At 41.1% G+C, this 24,410-nt stretch overlaps 1 protein-coding gene across 2 annotated transcripts; it reads right to left on the bottom strand.

Annotated features, from left to right (window-relative positions):
* Positions 1 to 750: 750 nt before the first annotated feature.
* PCGF6 (polycomb group ring finger 6) lies at positions 751 to 24,035 on the bottom strand. 2 transcript variants are annotated; one of them, XM_081863452.1, is made up of 10 exons: positions 23,584 to 24,032; positions 22,375 to 22,474; positions 20,807 to 20,903; positions 20,222 to 20,277; positions 19,189 to 19,248; positions 17,478 to 17,586; positions 14,546 to 14,573; positions 13,539 to 13,637; positions 4,747 to 4,833; positions 751 to 1,830 (listed from the first exon to the last, which is right to left on the bottom strand). In XM_081863452.1, exons 1-10 carry the CDS (start codon positions 23,863 to 23,865, stop codon positions 1,762 to 1,764), a joined length of 987 nt encoding a protein of 328 aa, XP_081719578.1. In that variant the 5' UTR covers positions 23,866 to 24,032; the 3' UTR covers positions 751 to 1,761. The 2 variants fall into 2 exon arrangements, with proteins under 2 accessions (XP_081719578.1, XP_081719579.1); XM_081863453.1 differs by lacking the exon at positions 13,539 to 13,637 and having other exon boundaries at positions 23,584 to 24,035.
* Positions 24,036 to 24,410: the final 375 nt, after the last annotated feature.

Here is a 24,410-nt window from a genome sequence, read left to right as displayed (position 1 = left end):
AACAGGTAGATATTTATGAATATCCCCACATCAAAAATTTATTGTAACAAAATTGAATTCATAAAGGCATTTTCAAAAGCAAAACCCTTCAACACACATTTGGTCTAAAAACTAGCTTTTCAGGTCACCATAAATGCACATCTAAGCCTCTTTAAGACTATGGAGTAGCAGTTCCACAATAGGACAGAATCTTTAAGTGCACAGGTAATGAATTAAAAGTTAGCAAAAGAAAATCTGACACCTTCTATAGAGGCACGGGAGTGGCATCAGTAATGTGTCTTCCATCTATCGCTCCAATTGCATAAACTTTGTTTGCTGCCTATGTGATAATGGATTAAGCCATTGATCTTCAACTGGTGGTTTGGGAACCACTATCACAGGGGTGGGGAACTTGTGGCCCTCTAGATGTTGCTGGATTACAATTCCCACCATCCGTCTCTACTGGCCACAAGGGCTGGGGCTGATGGGAGTTGGAGTCCAAGGTCATCTAAAAGGCCACGGGTTTCTTACACTTGCACTTTATATCACAGCCTGGTCTAAGGGAGGTCACAACAGCAGCACTACTAGATAAATTTTTGGTTAAAAACTATGAAATGGATCCCCAGGTGCATGTTTGGGTTAATGGTGGATTCTGGGTCTGCAAAAGTTGAAGACTAAGCATTGTATAGCAAGGTTTAATGAAATCTTTGTACTAAGACCATTGCTGTGGCTAGGTTACAGGAAATGTTAAAAATGAACTCCTTCATCGTGTTGTTCTTTAACCAGAGCTTTTTTTATTGTTCACAGGGCATTACTACTACTGGCTGGAAAACACAGGGCGCAGTCTCAAGCTCATATGCATGGAAGGGGACAGACATAGTCATTTTCTACAAAGGTGGCAAAACAAAAGCTGGGGGGAGGGAGTAGAATATAGTGGAACATCTGCAAGAAGGGGAGCTAGGGCAGAGGCTGCAAGGGACAAAGGCAAACATGGTAGTGACTGCAGACCAGAAGAAGAAGTGGGCTTAAAGGAAAGTAGCAGGGGATAGAGAAAGGTTACTGCCGTCCTTCTGATAGACTTTCATAGAACAAAGTCTGGTTATTGTCTTCAATAGGAATATAATCAGTTGCATGATGGCTTCCAAAGGGACCTCAAAGGCAGCCCTGTGCAATCTACTGTCACATCCACGCTGTGTGAGTAGCATCAGTATTCTGGTGTCTAGTTAACATGCACACAATTTCTCTCCAATTTTAACAAATTTATAGGATATTGCATGTTTTAATGCTATTACTCACATAAACCATGAGATACAATGCTTGCGGTTTTTGAAAGGTGATTATCCCCCCCATTTTAGGCACACAACTGAAAGGTTTCCCTTTCCTATTTCTAAACCAATACCATTAGTGTACAATAAACGTCTCTGAGAAGAACACATCTTTTCCAATAAAACACTGCACACTGGAGATAATCCCTGAGAACACCAGTGAAACTGTCTTTCAGATAAATACTGGTTTCAAGCTTAAGTCCTGGGAGTCAGTGCTGCCAATACACAAACCGCATTTAAGACAAATCCAGTCATCTTGACACATTTGCTCTTCCCTGAACTAGCTAGGTGTTAATGACATAACAGCACTGCAGTATTTATAGCTGTGCTTACTTTACAGCATTCCTTTTTTCAGATTCTAACTTACTATGCAGAGTGAAAACTGTGCATTAATGTTCATCATGCACTTCCCAGAATGAGGATCATTTGTTTCTTCAAAGCCCCTCCATGTTGGATTTTAACAAATCCTTGAAAGTGTGGGATCTCTGCTAAGAATCAGCCCATAGTGAAGTACAAGTAAGCCATCCTAGAAAGTAGGAAAGAAAAATCACACTTGTAAACAAGTAAAAACAAATGCAAAAACAAAGCCTTGCCACACCTAAGTTTCTTTATGAGACCTAATGAAAATTTGCTCTTGATTGTGAATAATAAAATGCAGGATCTCCCAGTGTGCTATTTAATGAACAGAGGATCAAGGGAGTCAACAGCTGAGTATGAAGCCCACTTGTAATTTCTTTGTGAGTACAGTCCCATTTAGAGGTGGTTTGAAAACAACTGAACAAGTCATTCAGTTGTTTGCCTGTGTCTGAACACTGTAATATCCCTTTTAAAGAGAGGCTAACAGTCAGAATGCACAACCCATTGTTGAACTGTTCCACATCATATTGCAACCACTTTGTCTTTTGACTCAGCTTCTCCATCAAGCCACAGTTATTGCAGAGACTCCTTAGGATCCAATCCTCCCTCCATTAAGTTTGAGGGCTGCTTTGCACTTTACAAGGCAGTGTTTGCGGCAGTAAAACCAGTGTTTAGCTTAGCAAAAATGCCAAGTGTTAATGGCAGATGCATCATCCTGAACACCTATGTATGTATTGGAGAAACCTGACCGTCTGCAGATTCCCGTTGTATGTACAGTACATTATATGCTTTTTTTGAAGACGACAAACACACTATGAGTCATTCTCAATAAGGAAGCTTCAGCTTTCGATCCCAGGACGAAGTGTTATAGAATGCAATTTCCCTGAAACAAACTGCTGGAGTAAATGAAAAAGCAGGCACTGCTTTGGGGTTATATATAGGGTTGGTCCATACTTATTGGCAAGTCTGTACAAAAGCCATAGGGAGTCAACTGGCAACCTCCATTTGACTGCATAATTGAGCCATTGAAATCAGCCAAATCACAACAGTTTTATATGCAGCCCTAGCATGGAAGTTTGGATATACAGAAATGGTGCCTTATGATAGGTTTAGCCTTGCCATAAGTCTGTCACAATTTCCTGACAGGCTACTATTAGGTGTGAAAGGCAATGCTGTGATTGTGACTTCTTCTGACATATACTGTGTTCAAATGTTGGAGATGTGTTGGCTAGAAAAGATCTACAACATCAAACAAAACATCACCTATGAGCAAAATAAATTTTAAAAAAATGTACTGCTGTATAACACCTTTCTCTACTGATTACACTTCATTCTGACACCTTGTCTAGAATGCAAAATTAGCACTTATGCACCAAAGTGAGAAATGAACAATTCAACCTGTAAAACAGGTTATTTTAATTCAGTAATTCAGCAAGCTATCCTTATATTTGATTAAAAGAGCCACCAGATTATAAAATGTATCTTATTTTTTTTTATTTTCAATTGTCCTTATATTGTACGATTTTAAAATGTGGTAAGAATTCTACATTACTGCTGTGATCAAGCAAAGACAATATGTGTGTAGAAAGAGGCTTCTACAATGACTGCCGTTCTAGATGTGACCAGAGTATGCAAAATAATCCTGCCCTACAATGGGCAGCGGTTGCACCCAGCACCTGCTATCACTGGTACACAATACTCTTGAATGCTAAAGTACAAGATCAGCATTGTCAGTTCTGATTCCAGATGCACACTCTACCCACCACTGTCCTAACAAATGATTAGTGCATACAAAGCAGACAGAGCCAACCACCTGTTCAGCAGGGTTGATCTGTGAATGCAGAAGCACATGCTTAGCCTGCAGTATGCCTAGATCAGAGCACATTCACCAAGGATAACAGAGTTGGTGAATTTTCCTTTTCCTCAACCTACTAGGAGATCCATGATATACCCTTTTATGTCTTTAGACTGGGAGAGACTGCTTTCATTAAAAACAACAACGCTCTAAACCATAACAGCCTGAAATTTAGATTCAAGTAGGTAGCCGTGTTGGTCTGATGCAGTCAAAATATATTAAAAAATTAAAAAATTGTCCAGTAGCTCCTTAGAGACCAACTCAATTTGTTCTGGGTATAAGCTTTCGTGTGCATGCACACTTCTTCAGATACCTGAAATTTGTTTATTTTTTTAAAGTAATGTGCTGGTAGAAGCCATTTAAACACTACATGAAGACTCAGCTAGACTTAAGAAGCAGTCCTATACTTAAGTTCTGTTGGCTAAGATGCTATAGGATTTGGCTGAAGGCTTGCTATCCTGGCCAGCTTCTAAATATGCCAGCAGCACAACAGAATGCTGTCAGAACAGATAAAATGGGGTGGAGTCATGGGCAAGGCAGAATAGTACAGAGGAGGAGCACACTTGCGCTGTATCCTATAGCCCTTCAATCCTGGTTGACAGGTAACTTTACATCAATGCCAGACCTGGCATAAGATTTCCCTCTCGCTTAAGTCAGTGACCACTCTGTCCACATCAAAAGATCATTAGATGCACTTGGCCTCAGAACACACATGGGAAGCTGAACACATTGCTAATGCTTCTTATCTCACAATCCTAATATGTATCTCACTTCGGTACTCTGGACACATACTGTATATCCAGCCCCATTCCACTTCAACAGCTACACCTCACACAGGTAAGCAAGAGAAGGAGAAACACATGCTATGATGTTTAACTGGTGCACCTGACACCTGTCTCTCTTCACCCCTTTTTTGCTAGATTTGAATACTCTTGTCCTGCCTCAACAGTGCTGCTGCAACATTCCTCCCCAAAACAGTGGGGAGCAGTGTCTTCCACACAAAAGGGAGGTGCTCATCTGTACACACAGGCAAACTTGACGTTGGTAAAAGCCAGACGCTCCACTTCAGCCATTGCCACTGCTGGACTCATGCACACTTTTGCCTTAAAGGTTCACAACTCAGAAGCTTTCCCAGCAAATGCCATGCTTGGGTATATCCCCAAGGAGTGTATGGGAGGCTGAGGCAGGAGCACCAGAGGCAATTCCCTTGCAGCTGTGGCATCAACTTACCTGCACTGCACTCTCCCCTAGAGCTCGCTGGATTTCCCTCAAAGTCTGATAGTGTTCCAGCAGGTGATCACCACATATTATGTCTACCTAGAAATAAACAGAAAAAAGTATCAAAATGTGTTTTCTTTAGCTGCAACAAGCTAGGGGCTTTAAAGTTTTAACTCAATGGCTCTTTGAGAACACATTTTATGTATCTATTTCATCTCCAGAAATGATCTCCAGGACCTCAAAACTACTCTTTTATAGTCCCAATTTCAAAAAGCAATTTGAGGATTTGGCAAGAGATCTCTTCAAAACACAAGTTTTTATTGAACCCATTGCCTGCAATAGCACTGTAAAGTAACAAGCAGCTATAAACATGTAAAGCACACGCCTAAACAGATTGAGTTCGTTTGAAGACAGCACCCCCTGTCCCAGCTTCGTAAGACTTATTGCTTCTCTGTTAACTACTTTAAATATCCTTTTCCTATCTTATTAACTCCAATGACTTTGGACTTTGTTCAAATATTAACTTCATTTTGTACTGTTCAGTGGATGTGTCAATAAATATCTCAAGAAATTCCATGTTCAAATTCCATTTGTTCAAAGCAAATATCCCTTCAGAACAGGTGTGGTTAAACTTGTTAACATGAGCAGGTGTCCAAGAATCATTTTAATTAAATAACGCAGGAGCTCCTGGGCGCCAGTTCTCTGTGGACACTGTGTACATGCCATTTGCAATCTGTATCTCATTTGATACTAACAAGTCCCAGAGATACTGATCATTGGCAACTCTCTGAATGATTCTTTAAAACTAAACAGAGGTGCACAGTCCATTCATGTAAGAATTGCATGCAACTATTGCATGATATTGCTTAAGTCATCCACACCATCAGCAAACAGAAATCTCAAGTGATGCAACTGAAACAAAGATAGGAACAACAAGTCATGATCATGTCCATGTTTAATATCTAAGTCGGTAGAGTTCAGTCTTTCTAGTGTCAATGAATTGTTTCTGTGTTGATCAATGTGCTGTGATTTTGTTACCTACAAAACACTTTTGCACTACCGGGGATTTGGGGTTGTGTTCTAGGGTACATTTTAACTCCTGCAGTTTCAGGAGTTTGCAAGATTTGCAAGAAGCAAGTGGCAGCAGCAGACAAGTTGTCTTTAGGTTGTTTGTTTTGTTTTATTATGTATTTTGTGTTTTCATTTTGTATTTTTATGTTGTGAACTGCCCTGAGATCTGTGGATGAAGGGTGGTATATTAACGTAATAAACAAACAAACAAACAAACATTTTTTTTACTGACAATTTCACCATCAATCCTTGATAAAAGCTTCCTCAGTGTGAAAATGGCTGACTGGGTTCTTAACAATGAGCTGTGCATCTTTGACTTATCTCTGGTGCTATTCTATGGTGGGTACGAATCTGTTCTGAATAACAGGAGGCAGATTATACTCAAGATGTTTCTGGATATTTTCAGAACCACCTCTCCCAGTCAGCAGATGATTATTTTAGGGTTTTTTTAAAAAAAAATCCAACAAAAACAAAACACATCCTGGAAACCTATAGGGAGTCAGAGATATCTTCACTGTTTGAAATGTTTGAAGTTAGTTCTGTTTCCTTCACTGAGGATTTTATTGACTTAGTCTGCTAGAGGATGTTCACCTTCCTAGGTTTCATAATTAGGATTTTTAGGAAGAAGGCTTCTGGTATAACTCCTTTGCTTGACACCACAGAATTAACTTTATTTTAAGGATAAAAATTATGACTTATGTGCTTCCCCCATGTGAACAGAAATGAAGTTCCTTGGTCTTGTATTAAAGAGCATGTAGCAGTGTTGGTATTCTCTGATAACTCAATACTCTATAGGTGTGGGAGAGGAGACCTTGAAATTTAAGATTCAGGTAGGTAGCTGTGTTGGTCTGACGCCGTCGAAATAAAAAAATTAAACTATTGTGCAGTAGCACCTTAGAGACCAACTAAGTTTGTTCTCGGTATAAGCTTTCGTGTGCATGCATGAAGAAAGCTTATACCCAGAACAAACTTAGTTGGTCTCTAAGGTGCTACTGGACAATCTTGAAATTTGTAATAGTCTGTTTTGGTCAAAAATAGCATCTAGGGGCAGAATTTATCATAATTAAACCTATCAGGTATACATTTCCAAATTATCTGCCTGGCTTGCTCAGTATTTATTCCTACATATTTCCCCACTTTATTGTGCTAAATTACCGTAGTATAAACATTTTTACAGTAGTAGAAATCTCAAGAATCTTTAGAGGTGTCAACAAAGTTGGCCACGTTTGGCAGAAGCAGAAAAACATCTGATGGCTAGGGAAGCAGAAATCCTAACAGACATTTCAGGTACATCTTTTGAACAGCCTGTCTCCTGTTTGTCAGAGTGGATTACCGCCCTTTATCTAATGACACTAGAGATAACAGCAAGGACCTTGGAGCTAGATAAAACAGAAAGAGGGAGCTAGTAAGAAAAGAAAGGCAAAACAGAATATGATCAAGTGAAATGTCCTAGGTCCAGTCCATAAGAAATTGGACATTAGAGCTGCATTTATTTCTATGTGTTTCCCCCACTTCCCCCTCTTTATCTTCCTAACTTATTACAAACATTAAAAAATGGCAAATTAGCATCTAATTAAAACACCATGGTGCAAACACACATATTTTATCTGCATTTCAGACCACCTGCCTGTTTCCTATGGGCAGAATCCGAGGCTGTGGTCACTTTTCTCTCCTTCCCATTGCAGTCCCGAGTGGCCTCAAAATCTGCTCTGCAGAGCCCAACCCTCCAGAGCACATTTTGAGAATGCATGGAAGGCTTCAGAGGACGGTGAAGTCCCTCTGCACATGTGGAAGCCTGTTCTGCGCATACAGACAACACTAGATACAACTCTATGTATCCACACCATTAAATGCCACAAATTATGATCAGATGGAATTTATTCCAGTTTATTAACACTGGAAGCAAAATGTTAACGGATTTCATTGCTGTAAAACAATTCTTCACAGTCCTGAGATAATTCAAAAGTGACTGCCTAGAGATATCCTGATGTGACCTTCGCTGCTGCAGTTCTAGACTTCAGATATTAAATGTTTCAGTGGCTTTAAATAAATGATTTCAAAGCTGCTTCCCCTCTACCTCAAAGTGCTTGGAATATTAAATGCCTAATTCTGCTACTTCAGTGCCAAGTCCTAAAGCTTCAATACTAATTGTTCGGGTGGGATTCAGGTGATAGCTGTAAAACTCAAGGGAATAGAAATACAAAGAAAAGAAGCAATTTGTTCTCAACCACCCTTTTAAGAAGCATCTGTAGCATTTGTGATTATATCCATTAATCCCTGTGATGTAAGGAAATATATTACAGATAAGGGGGTGGCAATCCCATCTGCCAGCAGTGTTCTAAATCTATTTTAGACTTTTACGTTTGGAATCAAATCCGTGTTACACTAGTGTTGCAAAAATGAATATAACTGATTTGACCCTTTCTGGAAACAGGAAGATCATTATATAACTGTAAATATTCCCCTAATGAACACACCAAAGTCTAGTTAAAGCAAGGGAAAGAAACCTTTCTGATGTTTTTAAAGAATTATATGCCTTGATTGGATGCATGCAAGTTATTTCCCTGACACCCCAATCCAATACATATGTTTCTCAGAAGTTCCACAAAGTTCTATGCAGCTTACTCCCAAGTAAGCATGCCTGGAATTGGAAGGAAAAATAGATGAAAATGAGACATAAGGGATGCAACTTGTGCATTAAGCACTGGATCTGTCAAGTTTTTGTCAGGCTCCAACACCTTGCTCTCCTGACCACCCAGCAGCATCTTTGGCAAGAGTTGCACACTAACTTATGTTATCCCGAAGTGTCATCCCGGTTGCATTACAAGCTCCACCAGCTGACACTGTACCGCATTAGATGACTAGGGGGATGAATGCAACTCTATCTGGCTCTATAAAGTCAGGGCCTGTTCTTCAGTCTGAGCAACTTGTCTCCTTGTAAGCAGATCCGGTCAGGCTGACCTCCTACTCACCAACTGCCCTTCCTGGAACTTTTGTCCGCCTGAGACCATGATGCTTTTCTTTGGCTCCCTGCCTTGCAAACAATTTGTTCTTTCTTGTTTTGGGGGTTCTGATACTGGTTCCGCTTCAGATGCTGAGCATTAACTTTAGATATACAGTGGTACCTCGGGTTACAGACACTTCAGGTTACAGACTCCGCTAACCCAGAAATAGTACCTTGGGTTAAGAACTTTGCTTCAGGATGAGAACAGAAATCATATAGTGGCAGTGGGAGGCCCCATTAGCTAAAGTGGTACCTCAGGTTAAGAACAGTTTCAGGTTAAGAACGGACCTTCAGAACGAATTAAGTTCTTAACCTGAGGTACCACTGTACCATAGGTGTCAACCTTCCCTTTTTTTGCGGGAAATTCCCTTATCCCAGCGCCGTTTCTTGCTGCTTCCTGCTGCTATCCCGGATTGTTAGATATCCCATAGACTGTCCCCGGGACAGGTGAGGCTGCTGATCCCTTATTTTCAAATCTGAAAGTTGACAGCTATGCACTGTACAGTGGTACCTCTGGATGCGAACGGGATCCGTTCTGGAGCCCCGTTCGCATCATGAGCAGAACGCAACCCGCGCCTGCACGTCTGCCCGTGCCGCGATTCGCCATGTTTGCACATGCACGTGATGTAATTCTGAGTGTCTGTGCATGCGTGAGTGGCGAAACCCGGAAGTACCCCATTCCATTACTTCCAGGTCACCGCAACCTGAAAAGATTTAACCCAAAGCGACTTTAACCCATGGTATGACTGTACATGGTAAACACAGCTACTGAGGAGCCAGATAAAAACTGCATTGGCTATTTATACAAATTATTGACCCCAATTCTCCCTTTGTTTATAAATTGCTCTCATTGTGCCTTTACCGTGCACCAGATATTATATTGGGCCCAATCACTCTGATTTCTAGCAGAATATGCATCAAACCCATGCTACTTCTAATTATCTCCCCAAAGCCCGTCTTCATTTACAATAAACACTTTCATCTGAGAGATTCCTCTGACAAGGGAACACTTCTGTAAGCTATATTAGTACATCTAAAGCAGTGAAATAGCAAATTCCTTTATAACTGTCGCTCTCTCCCCACACTAATTCTCACTCAAAAGGCAGGCAGAAAGCAGCTTTTGGATGTCCTGATATTAGGATGGCAAGGCACTTACTATTTCAGATATTTTTCAGACATTACTACAACAGTCTTATCAAGTGAAGACAGCAGCTCACAGGCTGATTTCAAGAAGAATACAGTGGTGCCTCGCAAGACGAAATTAATCCGTTCCGCGATTCTCTTCGTCTAGCGGTTTTTCCGTCTTGTGAAGCAAGCCCATTGACGGCTTAGCGGTCTAGCGGCTTTTAGCGATCAGCTGAGAGGCGGCTTATCAGCGGAACAGCTGATAAGCGGCTTAGCGGCTTAGGAAAGGGGGGGGGAGCGAAAAAAACCCGCGGGAACTCGCAAGATTTTTTCTTCTTGCGAAGCAACCCCATAGAGAAATTTGTTTAGCGAAGCGCCTCCAAAACGGAAAACCCTTTCGTCTAGCGGGTTTTCCGTCTTGCGAGGCGTTCGTCTTGCGGGGCACCACTGTATATGAGTCCAGGGGGCAAGATGGCAACTAAAGTGTTGGGAAGACGTGGTTTATTCAACATTTTTTTTAAAAAAAAATTGCAAATACTTAATGTAACACTTTTCAGTCCAAAGACTTCTAGAGTGCCTCAGCAGATGTCTAAAACAATAGCAGTCATAAAAACTTTAAAACCAGGACAGCTGGGACTACAGAATGTAAGCCTAAAAAGAAAAAAAAAACTTGTCTAAAAGGCATGAGCACATAAGGTCTTCACCTGGTGCTGAAAGAACATCTAAGCTGGCACCAGGCAAGCTGCCTTGGGGAGAACATCCCAAAGCCAGGGCACAATAGCAGCCAAGGCCCTATCTCTAACAGTGGGGCTCATAAATTTACACCGGAAAGTAGGGGTGGTCAGCCATTTTTGGCCCAATGGCTGCAATTACCTTTGGCCAACCACTTGGGGTGGGTCACCCCCCCCCCAAGAAAAAAACCCCAATCCCATCCTCAGCGATCTATGCAGATGAGAAGGGAGAATATTGGAATCTCCACTGTAGTGCTGGGAAGAGAGGTTTAAATTTCTCCTGCCAGCCTAGTATTCTGGTACTCATCCAATTTGTCTGATGAGCAGGGACAGGGTGTTTTGAGCCTCCAATGAAGTGCTTCTCCCAGCCCAGCACCATAACTCCTTTTTTCTTTTGCCATTGCCAAAATCAGTGTGGTTGGAAGGACAGCACACAGAAGAAACTATTTGACAGGCTGTGTCAGGCCTTCAGGATAGGGGCTTCCTGCAGTACAGCAAAACTGAAGAGCGATATGAGAATAAGTAACATCAACAATATGTTCTGACAAGTAGTTACTGAAGCTGGACATTCCAGATACACTTCATTGCAATTAGTGAGCAAACAAGTATGAAAAGGAGAAATACTGTTTTCGGATTGACCATGTTAAAATTAAATAACACCTGATAACATTCAAAAATCATGTTGCAATTATGTCTCTTTGCTGCAGGCATAAAACTAATCATTCCCTCAGTGACCAAGATCAGGACTTTCAAGCATCAACAGCAATAATAAACAAACTGCCAGCCTATGGGAAGAGAGAAAATCAAGGCTCTCTAGTGCCGTGTCCTAGCAAAGAACTCCTCTGGACTCAACCACAATTAAGCTGGGAATCCTTAGGGGCCTACTTCCAAGTAATATATCTAGGAAACAAGTGCAACATCAACTTTTATGTTCAACTGAAGTCTGTGGCATACAAGGCTTTTAAACAGAGTGTTGCATGTTCCAGTAACAATGACAGAAGATGGAAGTTTTGCAGTTACTCTTTTTGCATGGGATGGGATAAATATGCATTGTCATATCTTCTATCTGCAAATTAATCTAGGCACACTTTAAAAATGAACAGAAGGTATATCAACAGAAACAAATAAACCTGAACAATCAAAGGCATTTGTAGACACAGTTGAGAACAAAATATGTCTATCCCATCTTTGGAAAACAGATCACAACATATCACAAAATCAGTACTGTAGGTTTTACAAATGTGCCCAATGAATTCACTTAGTGTACATTTTCATTACAAGAGAGTAACAAAACATACGCTGGAGTCTTAACACATCAGACCATTTGGGCAGATTAATGTTTTTAAAAGGCAGAATCAGAAACCTTTCTTTTAATTAGATGTGCAAATGCATCACGTGTATTAATGCAACTACAAGGACACATAATCCTTGAATCCTTTTCACCTTGCACATAATTGCCATTAAATCCTGTATTTTATAAAATGTGAAATTCAATATCAAGTCGTACCTGCTGAACAGCTGCACAATTTGGCAGAAGCCATGCTACACTCTCAGAACAAAAAATATGCCACCACCACGATGACAGATGTACCAGTGCAATTTTTCTGCCCGTGAAGATGGACGGAGTCGTCAGTGGCATAAGAGAAGAACATTAGTACTTACATTGTCTTATAATCTTAAAATATCATGACCACACCCCCATTTATGGTGAAGTTTTAGACTAGACCTAGAGCTATTGACACAGAATTTCTATCCTATTGACCTTCCAGACCACAACAGAGCGTAAGGTATTGTGTGATCAATCACAGCATAGAACTACCAGTATATAAATCCTGGACAGGGAGACCATAACTCAGACAGACAAGGTGCAGGCCTGGGGTTGTACAGAAAGAGTTCCACCTCATTAGCAACAGCAGTGGTGAGGCTGCTCCTAGCTGTTCCTCTGTAAGAATATCAACCTATTTGCTCCAGGCATGGCTGCTGTATCCTTTGTTCCTACCATGGAACAGAGTGCCATCATGGACACTGCAGCTGATATTCAGCTACATTTCAAGCAATGGCCCAAGAGTCCTGGTGGGCTGACTTGTTGGAAACCCTAAACATGTGTACTTCTTCTTCAGAATCGCCTCCATTTTGGAATGACACTATAAGGTGGGGAGATGGTCGATATGCTTGATGGGCTCGGGACAGTGGTCCCATCTCACTACTCATTCAGGTTCCCTGGACTGAGACGGAGGCAGGATTTTCAAGGTACACAAGTGCATAGCTGTTGCCACCAGGATGTTAGAGGGAGGGATGCTGAAGGGGAGAAGGGCCAAATCTGAGTGGCTACATGGTAACATGACACCTTCATGTTGCCTATGTGATCCTGAAATGAGACTGCCATAGAAGGAAGCTATTTTGTTTTTAAAAATGGTGCTAAAGCTGCAAACCAGAGACAGCAAACAGCACATGTAAAAGGTAAACAAAAAGATATGTTGTCGAACATTTCACTGAAAACTCTGTTTTGCCCCTCAAAACATCACAGAGAGAAATACGGCAAAGTGCTATTTAAAAATCTATGTGGTGGAGTGGAAATAACTTTAAAGCTCTTATAATACAACACATTGGCTTGCCCTCTTACATTTGACTTTTCTTCTTTGGTTTCTTCTTCTGTGCTTGCTTGCTATTGCCTCAGTGTGTGTTACATAAATTCTTTGATGCAACAAGTGTGGCTTTTCCAAGTTACATAATGCCTTGTGAAATGCACTGCATGGAGAACGGTAAAAACCTCACTTGCATTCTTGCTGCTAGGAAGCAGACTTTCAGTGTGAGCAAGAGAGTAGAGGAGTGTCATAGCCAACGATATGGTGCAAACAATTAGCACAGCATACCTGGCAGCCAGGATCAAGGTCCATCTTTCTTCTGAGAAATTTCTCCACATGTCCAATTGTTGCCTCTCCTGAAACCCGTACAAACTTCTTTTCCAGTGGCTGGAAGGAGGAAACAGATTTCATACTGTAAGGCTGTTCAGTAATGAAGGGGGCAATTCTAATCAGGTTCTTTAACAAGGACTTTATCGTTGTTGTTGTTGTTGTTGTTGTTGTTAGATGAAACCAGTAAGTCATTTTCACAAATTTCCCCTTTAAACAGCTTTTTTCAGCAGTAGGACGATGTTGTTCAGCTGCAACCCACAGTTCCACTATTTTTCCTCTTCCACCCACAATCTCACTGCGCATGTATCTTGTGTATTTAGTTCTTCTTCCCATAAGCTAAAGGAGGCATAGATGGTTCTCCCTGTTCCATGTTATCCTCACCACAATGCTGTGAGTTGGGCTAGGCTGAGAGCTAGCAATAGGTTCAAGGGTCCCAGTGAGCTTCATGGCTGAGTGGTAATTAGAAGCTGGATTGTCTCAGTCTGAGGTGGTAATCACTACACCACATTGGCTCTCAAATACATATATGTACCATTTTTATTTATTTCTTTACAAATTTCTACCCTTCACAGATAGCTCACAGACATAATTAAAAACATGATGTTCTGGGCATTGTTTAATCACTAGCCCATTTCTATAGAATACAGTCTAGCTGTTCACTCTTTGAAACAGGAGCAACTGACCAGTAACTCTTCAGATGTTGTTTGACTGGAGCATCTAAAAGGCTACAGGCTGGCGACCATGCTTCAGAGGCAGTCATAATGTCCAGTGCGCCTGGTCCCTCAAACTAAAATATTACATCCCTGCCTTTGCAACATTCCTTTATCTTTATAAATTACAGATTTGCAAAAAAGCAGTATATACTCCCGGACAGAATCATTGGCTTTCTCAATGCAACATTTAGTTTTACTTATGCATGTCGTAACAATGAAGCAAAGGAAGATAAATTTAAGCAGTATTTGTACCTTAAATTTCCCAGACAGATCATTAGCTCTGAAAGAAAAAGAGAATTGACATAATAAATATGTCTGAGCTACATCTGGATTTGCAGGCTCAAACTGCTAAATCAATACAATGCCATTAGTTACAGAGTTTTTCTGTGATACACGTGTGTGTAATTTATATGCTCTTCAGGTCCTTGGATTATGCTTGGAAGCTTAGAACATTACCAGTTATCATCATTATCATAATCTCCTGTTAAAAGCAGGCAGCAGCACTCACCACAAGTTGTAGCAATTAGACAGGCTTCAAAAGTAGTGAAAGGAAAAACTGCAGTAGTTGATTCAAGTAGTTCCTAAGGCATGCACCACAGGGGTAAGTTTCCTATCTTCAAGGAAGGGGAAACATTTTCTGAATCAGATGCAATCCATAAGAAAAAACTATCATCACAGAAGTTCCTTAAACTGGATTCAGGAACAACCCTAATTAACAGACCTCCTTAGAGAGTGTGGATGACCCTACCAGGAAGAGCCAAGGTCACCTCATTTAAGTCAGGCAAGTTGTTAATCACCACCATTTCAATTCCATCTGCACTCCATAGTTAGTCCTCATTCAGTCTGGTTCAGCATTTAGATACTGCTTTACACTTGCTATTGCTGCTCTGCTGAGAACGCATATTGGTGTAATTAGAATACTGATAACACCATTCCTCAAGTTTGAGATTATTTCACCACATATTTCATATATGTTTAGATCAGCGCACTTTGAGAATTGGTCTCAGGAGAAGACAATGGCCCAGTTCAGACAAACATATATAGGCTTCATAGGCACAAATATGCAGTTTAATATCCTGGCTTGCTTTGATCCAGGTAGGCACAAGCTTCCTGGTTCAGGAGCAACTGGAAACTATTGAACTAGGCCAGTGTATTTAAAATATACATGCATAATTTTAAAAGCTTCAATGACAAACTGCTTTCTTTATACTGACACAGAAACAAATAGAATTACAGCCACTGTATTACCTTTATATTGAAGAATTCTGTATTAGGAAAAACAGTGAGCTTGACTTTAGTAGAACTAACCATGTAATTTAAGTCTACTTTTAGACATCAATCTAAAAGTGTGCAAGACTGGGTGCTGAGCAGAACAATCATATGTACAATCAGCTGTCAAATTGTATTTCAGAGGACTGACTGCTTTTCCTTTAGATACATGGAGACAAATTCACTTGCAGACAAGAATTTTATCTTTCAAAAAACTGTAAGTCAACCCTTTATCTTCATGAATGTCTAAAAGGTTAACAAAGACAGATGGAAAAACCATGTTATTTCCAAAACAGAAGATATCACAGTTTTTTCATTCCCAGGATTGGGGTGTCTGATACCCTTTTACTACCATAGGAAGGACTGGACCATTTCAAGATATAAATTGAATGATATGGAAGAGGTAATAAACAAAATTGCTCCCAGAAAATGACAAAATGTAATACAAAACAAAACGTGTAACAGATATACATATACTACTATGACAACAACTATTGGTAATTACATTTGTAAACAACCCTTCATCCGTAGATCTCAGGGCAGTTCACAACATTAAAAGTTGCTCATTAAAAGTACAGTGGTGCCTCGCAAGACGAAATTAATCCGTTCAGTGAGGATCTTCGTATAGCGGTTTTTTCGTCTTGCGAAGCAAGCCCATTGACAGCTTAGCGGATTAGCGCTATTAGCGGTTTAGTGGCTTTTAGCGATCAGCTGTTAAGCGGCTTATCAGCGGATCAGCTGATAAGCGGCTTAACGGCTTAGGAAAAGGGGGGGGAAAGGGAAAAAACCCCGCAGGAACTCGCAAGACATTTTCGTCTTGCGAAGCAAGTCCATAGGGAAATTCGTTTTGCGAAGCGCCTCCAAAACGGAAAACCCTTTCGTCTAGCGGGTTTTCCGTCTTGCGAGGCGTTCGTCTTGCGGGGCACCACTGTACTGTTAACTGGCACACACACCATTACAAACAGCAATTCTGAACCAGGGTGATGCTGGATTAAGGCCCATTGAGACCCACGATCAGCACAGATGCTCCCTGAGCCAGTCACCATCTCTCAGCCTAACCTACCTCAGGGGATTGTTGTAAGAATAAAATGGGGGAGGGGCTTAAAGAGAACCACCTATAGTATTCAAAATGATTTTTGACTTATTGGAAATTCTTTTGATAAGTGCTTAAACTAAGGTTGCAATAGTTCATAACATTACAAGTGTTTCATTTTAAAAAGGGGGGAAAGTACAGATCACCATTCTTTTAGACGACAATATCCAATGTGAAACCCTCAAGAAATTTGAGTCTACAACCAACCTCTACCATTGACCAGGCAACTTTGTTGGATGCAAAATGGATATGTTAAATTAGAGAAAAACTATTACTGCACATGTCCAGAAACACATTGGCTTGTCTTTTAGCAATAATCACTTCAGTGTTTGCCAGTTGTCACTGCCACCTAGTGGTTAAAAACAGGCAAAGAAGGTTAGGCACCCCAAGTTACAGAACGCTTGGTCGGGCATGGTTTGATAAAATAGAACTGTCTTTACACATACTGTACACTTCATCAGAAAAGGTATAATGAGGGTTCTACATGTGCCTACTATAGAAAATTGCAGTCTGTTTCTGTAAGAACTGAACTTTTATTCAATAAATCAATCTGTAGAGATAAGAAAGCCTTTCAGAACAGTGCAGAAATTCAAGATGAATCTACATCCATGGGGAAAGGAGAGATGGTTTTTGTAAGCCAAGAGTTCTACAAATAGAATTGCTAATCTGAATGTCTTCCATTAGCTCTCGATCTAATTACTGAAACAAAAAAAGCTAATGTTGCAACTGAATGCCAAGGCCAACATATCCTTTTACGTCCATGTCTTAAAAACACTACTTGTAAGTTAAAACTCGATCTACTAAAAGTCTGCTTTTACTTACCCGATGAACTCGAGGAGTAGTGACATGTCAAGCTCTGGAGGGATACGGAAAACCGAGCCTACAACTTTACGGGGCCTCCCCCTGGCTATAGCAATTGGCTGTGGAACAGCTAGGATAGTAGAAAGAGAAACAAAACTAGAAAGCAAAGAATATATTTCCCACCTACAACAAGATACATGATGAAATAACAAGTTACACAGACTTGTATCTTAGTTCAGAAATGCACTGCCTAATTCCTATCGGGGCTATTTAAATGTTTTTACTAACTCAAGAGTGACAACACTGTTTTTTCTGTGATTAATGTAGCATTTTGTTACAATTTTAACCCACATTTTCTTTCAACCCACTGGCCTGGTTCACGTGACATGGTAAGCCAAACCATGCTTGCATGGATTACAAGGGCTGCTGGAGAAAGGAGCTTGCAACCACTTTGTTCCTTTCCAATCCTTTTAACTTCTGTGCTATGCTGAGCTAAGCCAAGGTTTGGCTTAGCATGTCATCCAAACTGGGCCTTGTGTTTTAGATCTTATCTTACTAAACCACAAGCTATAGCCAAGAACCTATAGTTAACACAACGCAAGTAGTTGTCACAAGGAAGATGGAGCAAACTTGTTTTCTTCTGCTCTGGAGGCTAGGACCTGAACCAATGGATTAAAGTTACAAGAAAGGAGATTCTGACTAAACATCAGGAAGAACTTTCTGCCAGTAAGACCTGTTCGACAGTGGAACAGTCTTTCTTGGAACTCTCCTTCCTTGGAGGTTTTTAAACAGAGGTTGGCTGGCCATCCACCTGTCATGGATACTTTAGTTGAGATTCCTGTATTACAGGGAGTTGGACTAGACTCTCAAGGTTCCCTTCCAACTCTACAATTCTGATTCTATGATACAGCATGAGCACAGTTCTCTGCCATTTTAACAAGAATCACTGTTAACTTAGTAACTGGCTAGTAAGCCAAAGTTATCGGTGGATGCAAGTATTCTCCTATATTAGATGAATTTGGACAGGCCTTGATGTTGTCATAAATGCACAGGAAGAGTTCATAAGCAATGGATATCCCAAATTCCCAAAGGGTGCCGCAGACAAGAAAGTGGTCACATTTGCTATGATGGTCAGATCTAATCATATATATTGTGCTGTGCATCTAGTAATCCCTTCTCTACTCTTCACTCTAGTAATCCCTTCTCTACTCTTCACTCTATTTTGAGCCTTAAAAACCCTAGCTATCTTTCACAGACATGAACAAAATCACTACACAATTCTTCTTAGCAAAAAATGCCAACTACATAATTCATTTGTGAATATCACAACTCTAAACTGCCCTGCTATCTTATAGCACATTAATAAGAGAATCTTTAAGCTAGTTAATTAAGCTTAATAATACTCTTGTGGGGCAGATAAGTTACTGTACTATTATTTTCATTCTGGTGGGGTGGGAAAAGGAAACATTAAACAGCTTAATCAGGTTCAATGAACAATGACAATTGCTCAGTCAATCATCTGTCATCCTTCTAAATACTGTACCAATTACACTATCCTACTTGGAACACGTTTCATGATCATACCCATGGGACATCCCCTAGCATCAGCCTGACCATAGTCTGTGGTTAGAAAGCTGAGCTACCTGATCCACTGGAATAAAGCGGCATGACAATTCTTACATACATATTTTTAAATAGCAATGCTGCTACTATAGTTGTTATAAAAACTTACCAGGCTTAGGTATTTCCAAACCTCTCTCTCGGTAGAAATCATGCATTTGCTTTTTCTCTCCTAAAAAAATGAATACAAAATATTTTTGCTATGTTTGCTCCACATAGAAAATACAATGCATAGATATGTGCAGAATCTGTGGCTCTCAGTATGTTATTGGGCTCCAACCCCCTCCGGCTCCAGCCAGGAAGGCGAACTATCAGGGATGATGGGAGTTGTAGTTCAACAACAGCTGGAGAGCACAGGTTCCCCCAACCCCAGTATAGATATATTTTCTCAAACTAGTTGTTTAGAGATACAAAACATGCAAACTAAAGAATCCATCATTATCATTCAGCAGGATTTTCATACATTTATAGTATTGTGTCATCTAAAGATTCTTAAGTCGGCAAAAAGAGAGAAAAGGCTTAAAACAGAAGCAGTTAAGATATATAAGGTAAAGGTAAAGGGACCCCTGACTGTTAGGTCCAGTCGCGGACGACTCTGGGGTTGCGGCGCTCATCTCGCTTTACTGGCCAAGGGAGCCGGCGTACAGCTTCCGGGTCATGTGGCCAGCATGATGAAGCCGCTTCTGGCGAACCAGAGCAGCGCACGGAAATGCCGTTTACCTTCCCGCCGGAAGGTAAGGTGCCTATTTATCTACTTGAACTTTGACATGCTTTCGAACTGCTAGGTTGGCAGGAGCAGGGACCGAGCAACAGGAGCTCACCCCGTCGTAGGGATTCGAACCGCCGACCTTCTGATCGGCAAGCCCTAGGCTCTAGAATCAGACTCCTTTGTCACAATATTTAAAGCTCTTCTCTACAACCAAAATGCCTACCAACCTTATAAAATGAAAGCTGAGGATCTCAGATGGTTGTGTGACAAACTACATGATGGGGTTCATGCTTCTGCAGTCACAGAAAACAGACACAGCCCTTATATCAAGAACCAAGGCAATTTAGGAATTATCTAATTTGCAGCTAACACATTCTCTGGTGAATCTTATCTTTAATTTTTATAAATAGCACTAGGCTCAAAATAAAAGACTTACTTTCTTCCAAGCTGACAACTAATTTATACACTATGTCTTGCAACTGTCGATCCAGCCTGCGGAAGTAGAATAAAAAGATTAATTAAATTAGTGATTGAATATGGGTTGTGGTAGTGAACTGTTGAAGAGCCGCAGGAGAGGAACTAGAAGCTATTTTCAATGGCATACCTAGATTTGCAGGTTTCCCTATCTTGGTAAAGATTTGAGGTTCAAGCCAAAATATCTCAGTTACAAAAGCAACTTTACAACCATCTTTGAAGCAATGCACTGGCGCACCAGAGGAAATAAGAAGTCTCAAACAACCCTTGTGTGGGAAAGTTTCAAGACCAGGGAGGCAAATCTTTAGGATATGGAAAACTTTTGTTGGTAAACAAAAAAGGGAATTAAGAATTGTGTGAGGTGCTAGACCTTTTATGAGACAGCAACGCTTCCCTCCAGTGCATATAGCAAGTTAGAAGTATTTTTCAAGTTCCAATAATATATTTTAGTCCAAAATAGAAATATCAGTGTTATCTGAAAACCATTGCTTCTTTTACATACACACACACAAAATATAGATAAACAATTATAATTAAAATATATTACCTGATATTATAAAGGGGTTGCGTCTGATGTACTACAATGTTGCATTTTGGGCATCTGTTACTGTAGTAAAAATGTCTTACTATGCAGCTTTTACAGACTGTAGAAGATAAATTTTGCAGTTACAGGCCTATAATGTAGTAGTACACAAGTTCCAAAGATAACACAGAATATATAGCATGTGTCACCTAAAATGCAGAGAAACTGTAGAAATAAAATGTGTGCGTGTGGAGGATAAAAACTTTTTCAATCGATTTCTGCCCTACTTTTCGATACAAAATTTCAAAGGCTTACTAAAATCTTACTGAAAAACGTTATTAAGAATAAGTCTTGAATAGTGGTATGCAATATGTATTTACTTGATATCAATCTCTCCCTTTTCATACTGAAGGATCCACAACATGTTTACATAAAATAATACAATTTTTATTAAGGTTGATTCTAGGTCAGGCATAGGCAAACTCGGCCCTCCAGATGTTTTGGGACTACAATTCCCATCATCCCTGACCACTGATCCTGTTAGCTAGGGATGATGAGAGTTGTAGTCCCAAAACATCTGGAGGGCTGAATTTGCCTATGCTTGTTCTAGCTGCTCCAACTCCCAATGCTACTCTGAGGTGGTATATAACCCTCCCCCTCAAATTACTGCAACTCTTCCCACTGTCTTTTATCCCTCTTACTTTCCCAGCTGCTGCAAACAGAATGGTCTGTTGCCTGGCTGGGCACTCCTTATTCCTTTCACTGTCAAAATGCATATCATCTCACAGTCCAAGAACCGAAAGGGAGGAGCCAGGTGCAGCAGCTGCACCTAAAGCAAGCTACTTTGAGGTAGAACATGTGCTTTCATGCAGAAAGCCCTGGGTTCAGTCTTTTGCATCTATATTGTGTGTGTGTTTAGGATCAAATACCAGAGCATGTGAAACACCTCTACCAGAACTTAGAAAGCTGCTGTCAGGCAGAGTAGATAAACAAATACTCTGCCCCGATTAAAGGCAACTTCCTAGGTTCCTAACCAGCAGGCTATATGAAGACTCTGGGCTGGACAAGTATGGAATAAATACAAGGAAAACTAGTATTTCTTGGTCTGCACAGCAGTAACATCTGTGTGCGGTACCTCAGGCTTCAGCTGTCACCCAATGACTCCAGGGATTTTGGATTACAGAACCCACTCCAGATCTGCATCTGCATATGGTCATCTACAGCCTAGCCATGACATTCAGGTTAAGGAGCAGCAGAAGCTGAAGTCAGGGTAGCTATTTAAGTCGAAGAAAATGTGCTAAGATCTATTTAGGAAGCTGAATATGAAAGGCAAATAAAGGAATGATTTATTTTAATTTATTTCAGAACATGATCATGGAGAATTTTGGGGTGGGGGTAGTATAATCCAAGACATACTGTAGCTGGATTGTTTAGAATTTCCAGGGCCCCTCTTAGAGGCATCCACCACTATGCAGTTACCACAATTAATACAACATTGTTTTACATTATCACCAAAATGTACTTAGGCTTGATATTTCTGCATAGATAACATCAAAGCTTCTGTTGAGTAAGAAATTAATATTAGTACGTACATGTATGAAGACATTCTGTGATGGTTGTGGCATCTATGAAGTACCCTTTGCAGATAGAACACATTATATATGGCGTCAGCTCAGAGAGGTTAATCATGCGCTGCAAACATGAAAAAAGGAGGGAAATAGCAATTTTAAAAGTTTTGCTTGTTAGCAATACAAAGATGTATATTGTTTATTGTTTGATTAAAGCACAGCATTAGAAGTGAAGTGGGGATTTTCCTGAACACGGTCTTTTTAATTTTGTTGTGAACTGCTTTGGGAACCATTTAAGTGAAAGCATATGTAAACATATAGAATAAATAAAATTAAGAGCATAAGAAGAGCTTCCTGGAGCAGGCCAATGGCCAATGGCTCATCTTGTCCAGTATCCTGTTATCACAGTGGCCAACCAGATGCTCATGGGAAACCTGCAAGCAGAACCTGAGCATCAGAACATTCTCCCTTCCTGCAGTTTCCAGCAACTGGTATTCAGAAACATTACTGTCTCTAGCCATGGGAGATGGTGAGGAATATTTCACTGGGGACACACAAAAGATGTCACATTGTGAGAAAACACAGAGCAAGCAAAACGTATATAGGAAAGGGCCATAAACTCTGTGGTAGGTCATCTGCTTTGCATGCAGAAAATCACAGTTCAATCCTCGACATCTCTAGGTAGGGCTTTGGGAGACCATTGCTCAAAACTCTGAAGAGTGGCTGCCCGTCAGTGTGCACAATATTGAGCTAAATGTACCAATGGTCTGACTTGGTATAAGCAAGCTTCCTATGTTCCTGATCCCACCGTTCCCAAGGAACTCACAGGAGAAGATTAGGTAAGAGAAAGAAGCCCAAGAGGTATCCAAGGAAAGTCAAAGCTGAGCAAGGATCTGAATCTGAAATCCCTACCCAGCTCTCTAGCCACTGCACCACACTGGCTATATTTGGCACAGGGCATCATAAGAAGTGCTGTTTACATATTTATATCCCCATCCTTTCATCAGTGAGTTCCAGGAAAAAGTATATGTGTTGCCTCCTCCCACTTCCACCTTCACAACAAGCCTGTGAGGTAGGCTAGGCTGATAGATGGGGATCGATCCCAGGCCAGCGGAGGGAGGATTTGAACCTGCTTCTTCTCCATCTTAGTCCGACGGAATCTCACCCCATGGTGTCTGCTTCACCCAAGGGTGCCCCTGTGCTCCCCCTTAAGCGCACTGCCTCTTGTTTTACCTCATCCTCATCTTCGCCTTCCTCCATCCCCAAACCCCCGAAGGGGTCCGTGGACCCCCCTCCTAGAGCTGCTGCTGCTGCTTCTTCCTCCACCTCTTCTTCCTCTTCCTCATCCTCCTCCATCTCTTCGTTGCTGGACTCTGAGCGGCTTCCCGCTTCGAAGCGGGAGTTTTCCCCGGAGCAGCCCGGGGCTTCCAGACCCGCTATCGCTTCTTCATCGTCGACGTCCTGCTGCTCTCCCTCGCCCAGCCCCTCACCGGCCGCCTCCACCTCTTCGCTCATCGCCGCGCCTTTGAGGGAAACAAATGCACGGGCCGCTTCGACCGACAAGGAGCAACCGAGGAAGTGCCTGGGGGGCGGCGAGGGCGAACGCAGTTCCCACCCAAAGGAACTATTCCTGTCCTTTCTTTCCTATCTCTATGATCCTTCCCTAAACGTGACTACAGCTTCAAGGCGCGTGCGCAAAGCCCTATTGGCGCGCACGCTTCTAGGGCATCTGCCTCGTTCACATACAACCCCTATGTACTCTGGGAAACTGAGTTTTTTCTCTCTCTCGCAACGGTGAGCCAGTACTCAAGGTGGGTTTTTACCTGTAAGCCGCCTTGAGTTCCAGTTACGGGAAAAGGCGGGGTACAAATAAATATATAACAACGACATCAATACAGCAGTACTTGGTCTTAAAACTGAATTTTGATTCCTATTGTAATAAAATACATAAAATGGTTTTCTTAAACTTAACGCTGGCTACTGCTTAAGAGCAGTTTTGATTACAGATAGGTAGCCGTGTTGGTCTGCCATGGTCAAAACAAAATAAAAAAATTCCTTCC

The sequence above is a fragment of the Podarcis erhardii genome, assembly GCF_964252035.2.
Source record: "Podarcis erhardii genome assembly, chromosome: 5".
NCBI lineage: Eukaryota > Metazoa > Chordata > Lepidosauria > Squamata > Lacertidae > Podarcis > Podarcis erhardii.
The sequence above is the reverse complement of the archived record's forward strand: the minus strand, read 5'-3'. Positions and strand labels throughout refer to the sequence as shown.

What these genes read in the sequence shown, in the direction of transcription:
- PCGF6 (XM_081863452.1), bottom strand. Translation starts at nt 23,865, where the DNA reads ATGAGCGAAGAGGTGGAGGCGGCCGGTGAGGGGCTGGGCGAGGGAGAG. An exon ending in CACAGAATGTCTTCATACAT is followed by an intron (nt 20,904 to 22,374) that starts GTACGTACTAAT and finishes TATCTTCTACAG; the next exon opens with TCTGTAAAAGCTGCATAGTA. An exon ending in ACCTTGATCCTGGCTGCCAG is followed by an intron (nt 4,834 to 13,538) that starts GTATGCTGTGCT and finishes GTTTATTTCTAG; the next exon opens with GTAGACATAATATGTGGTGA.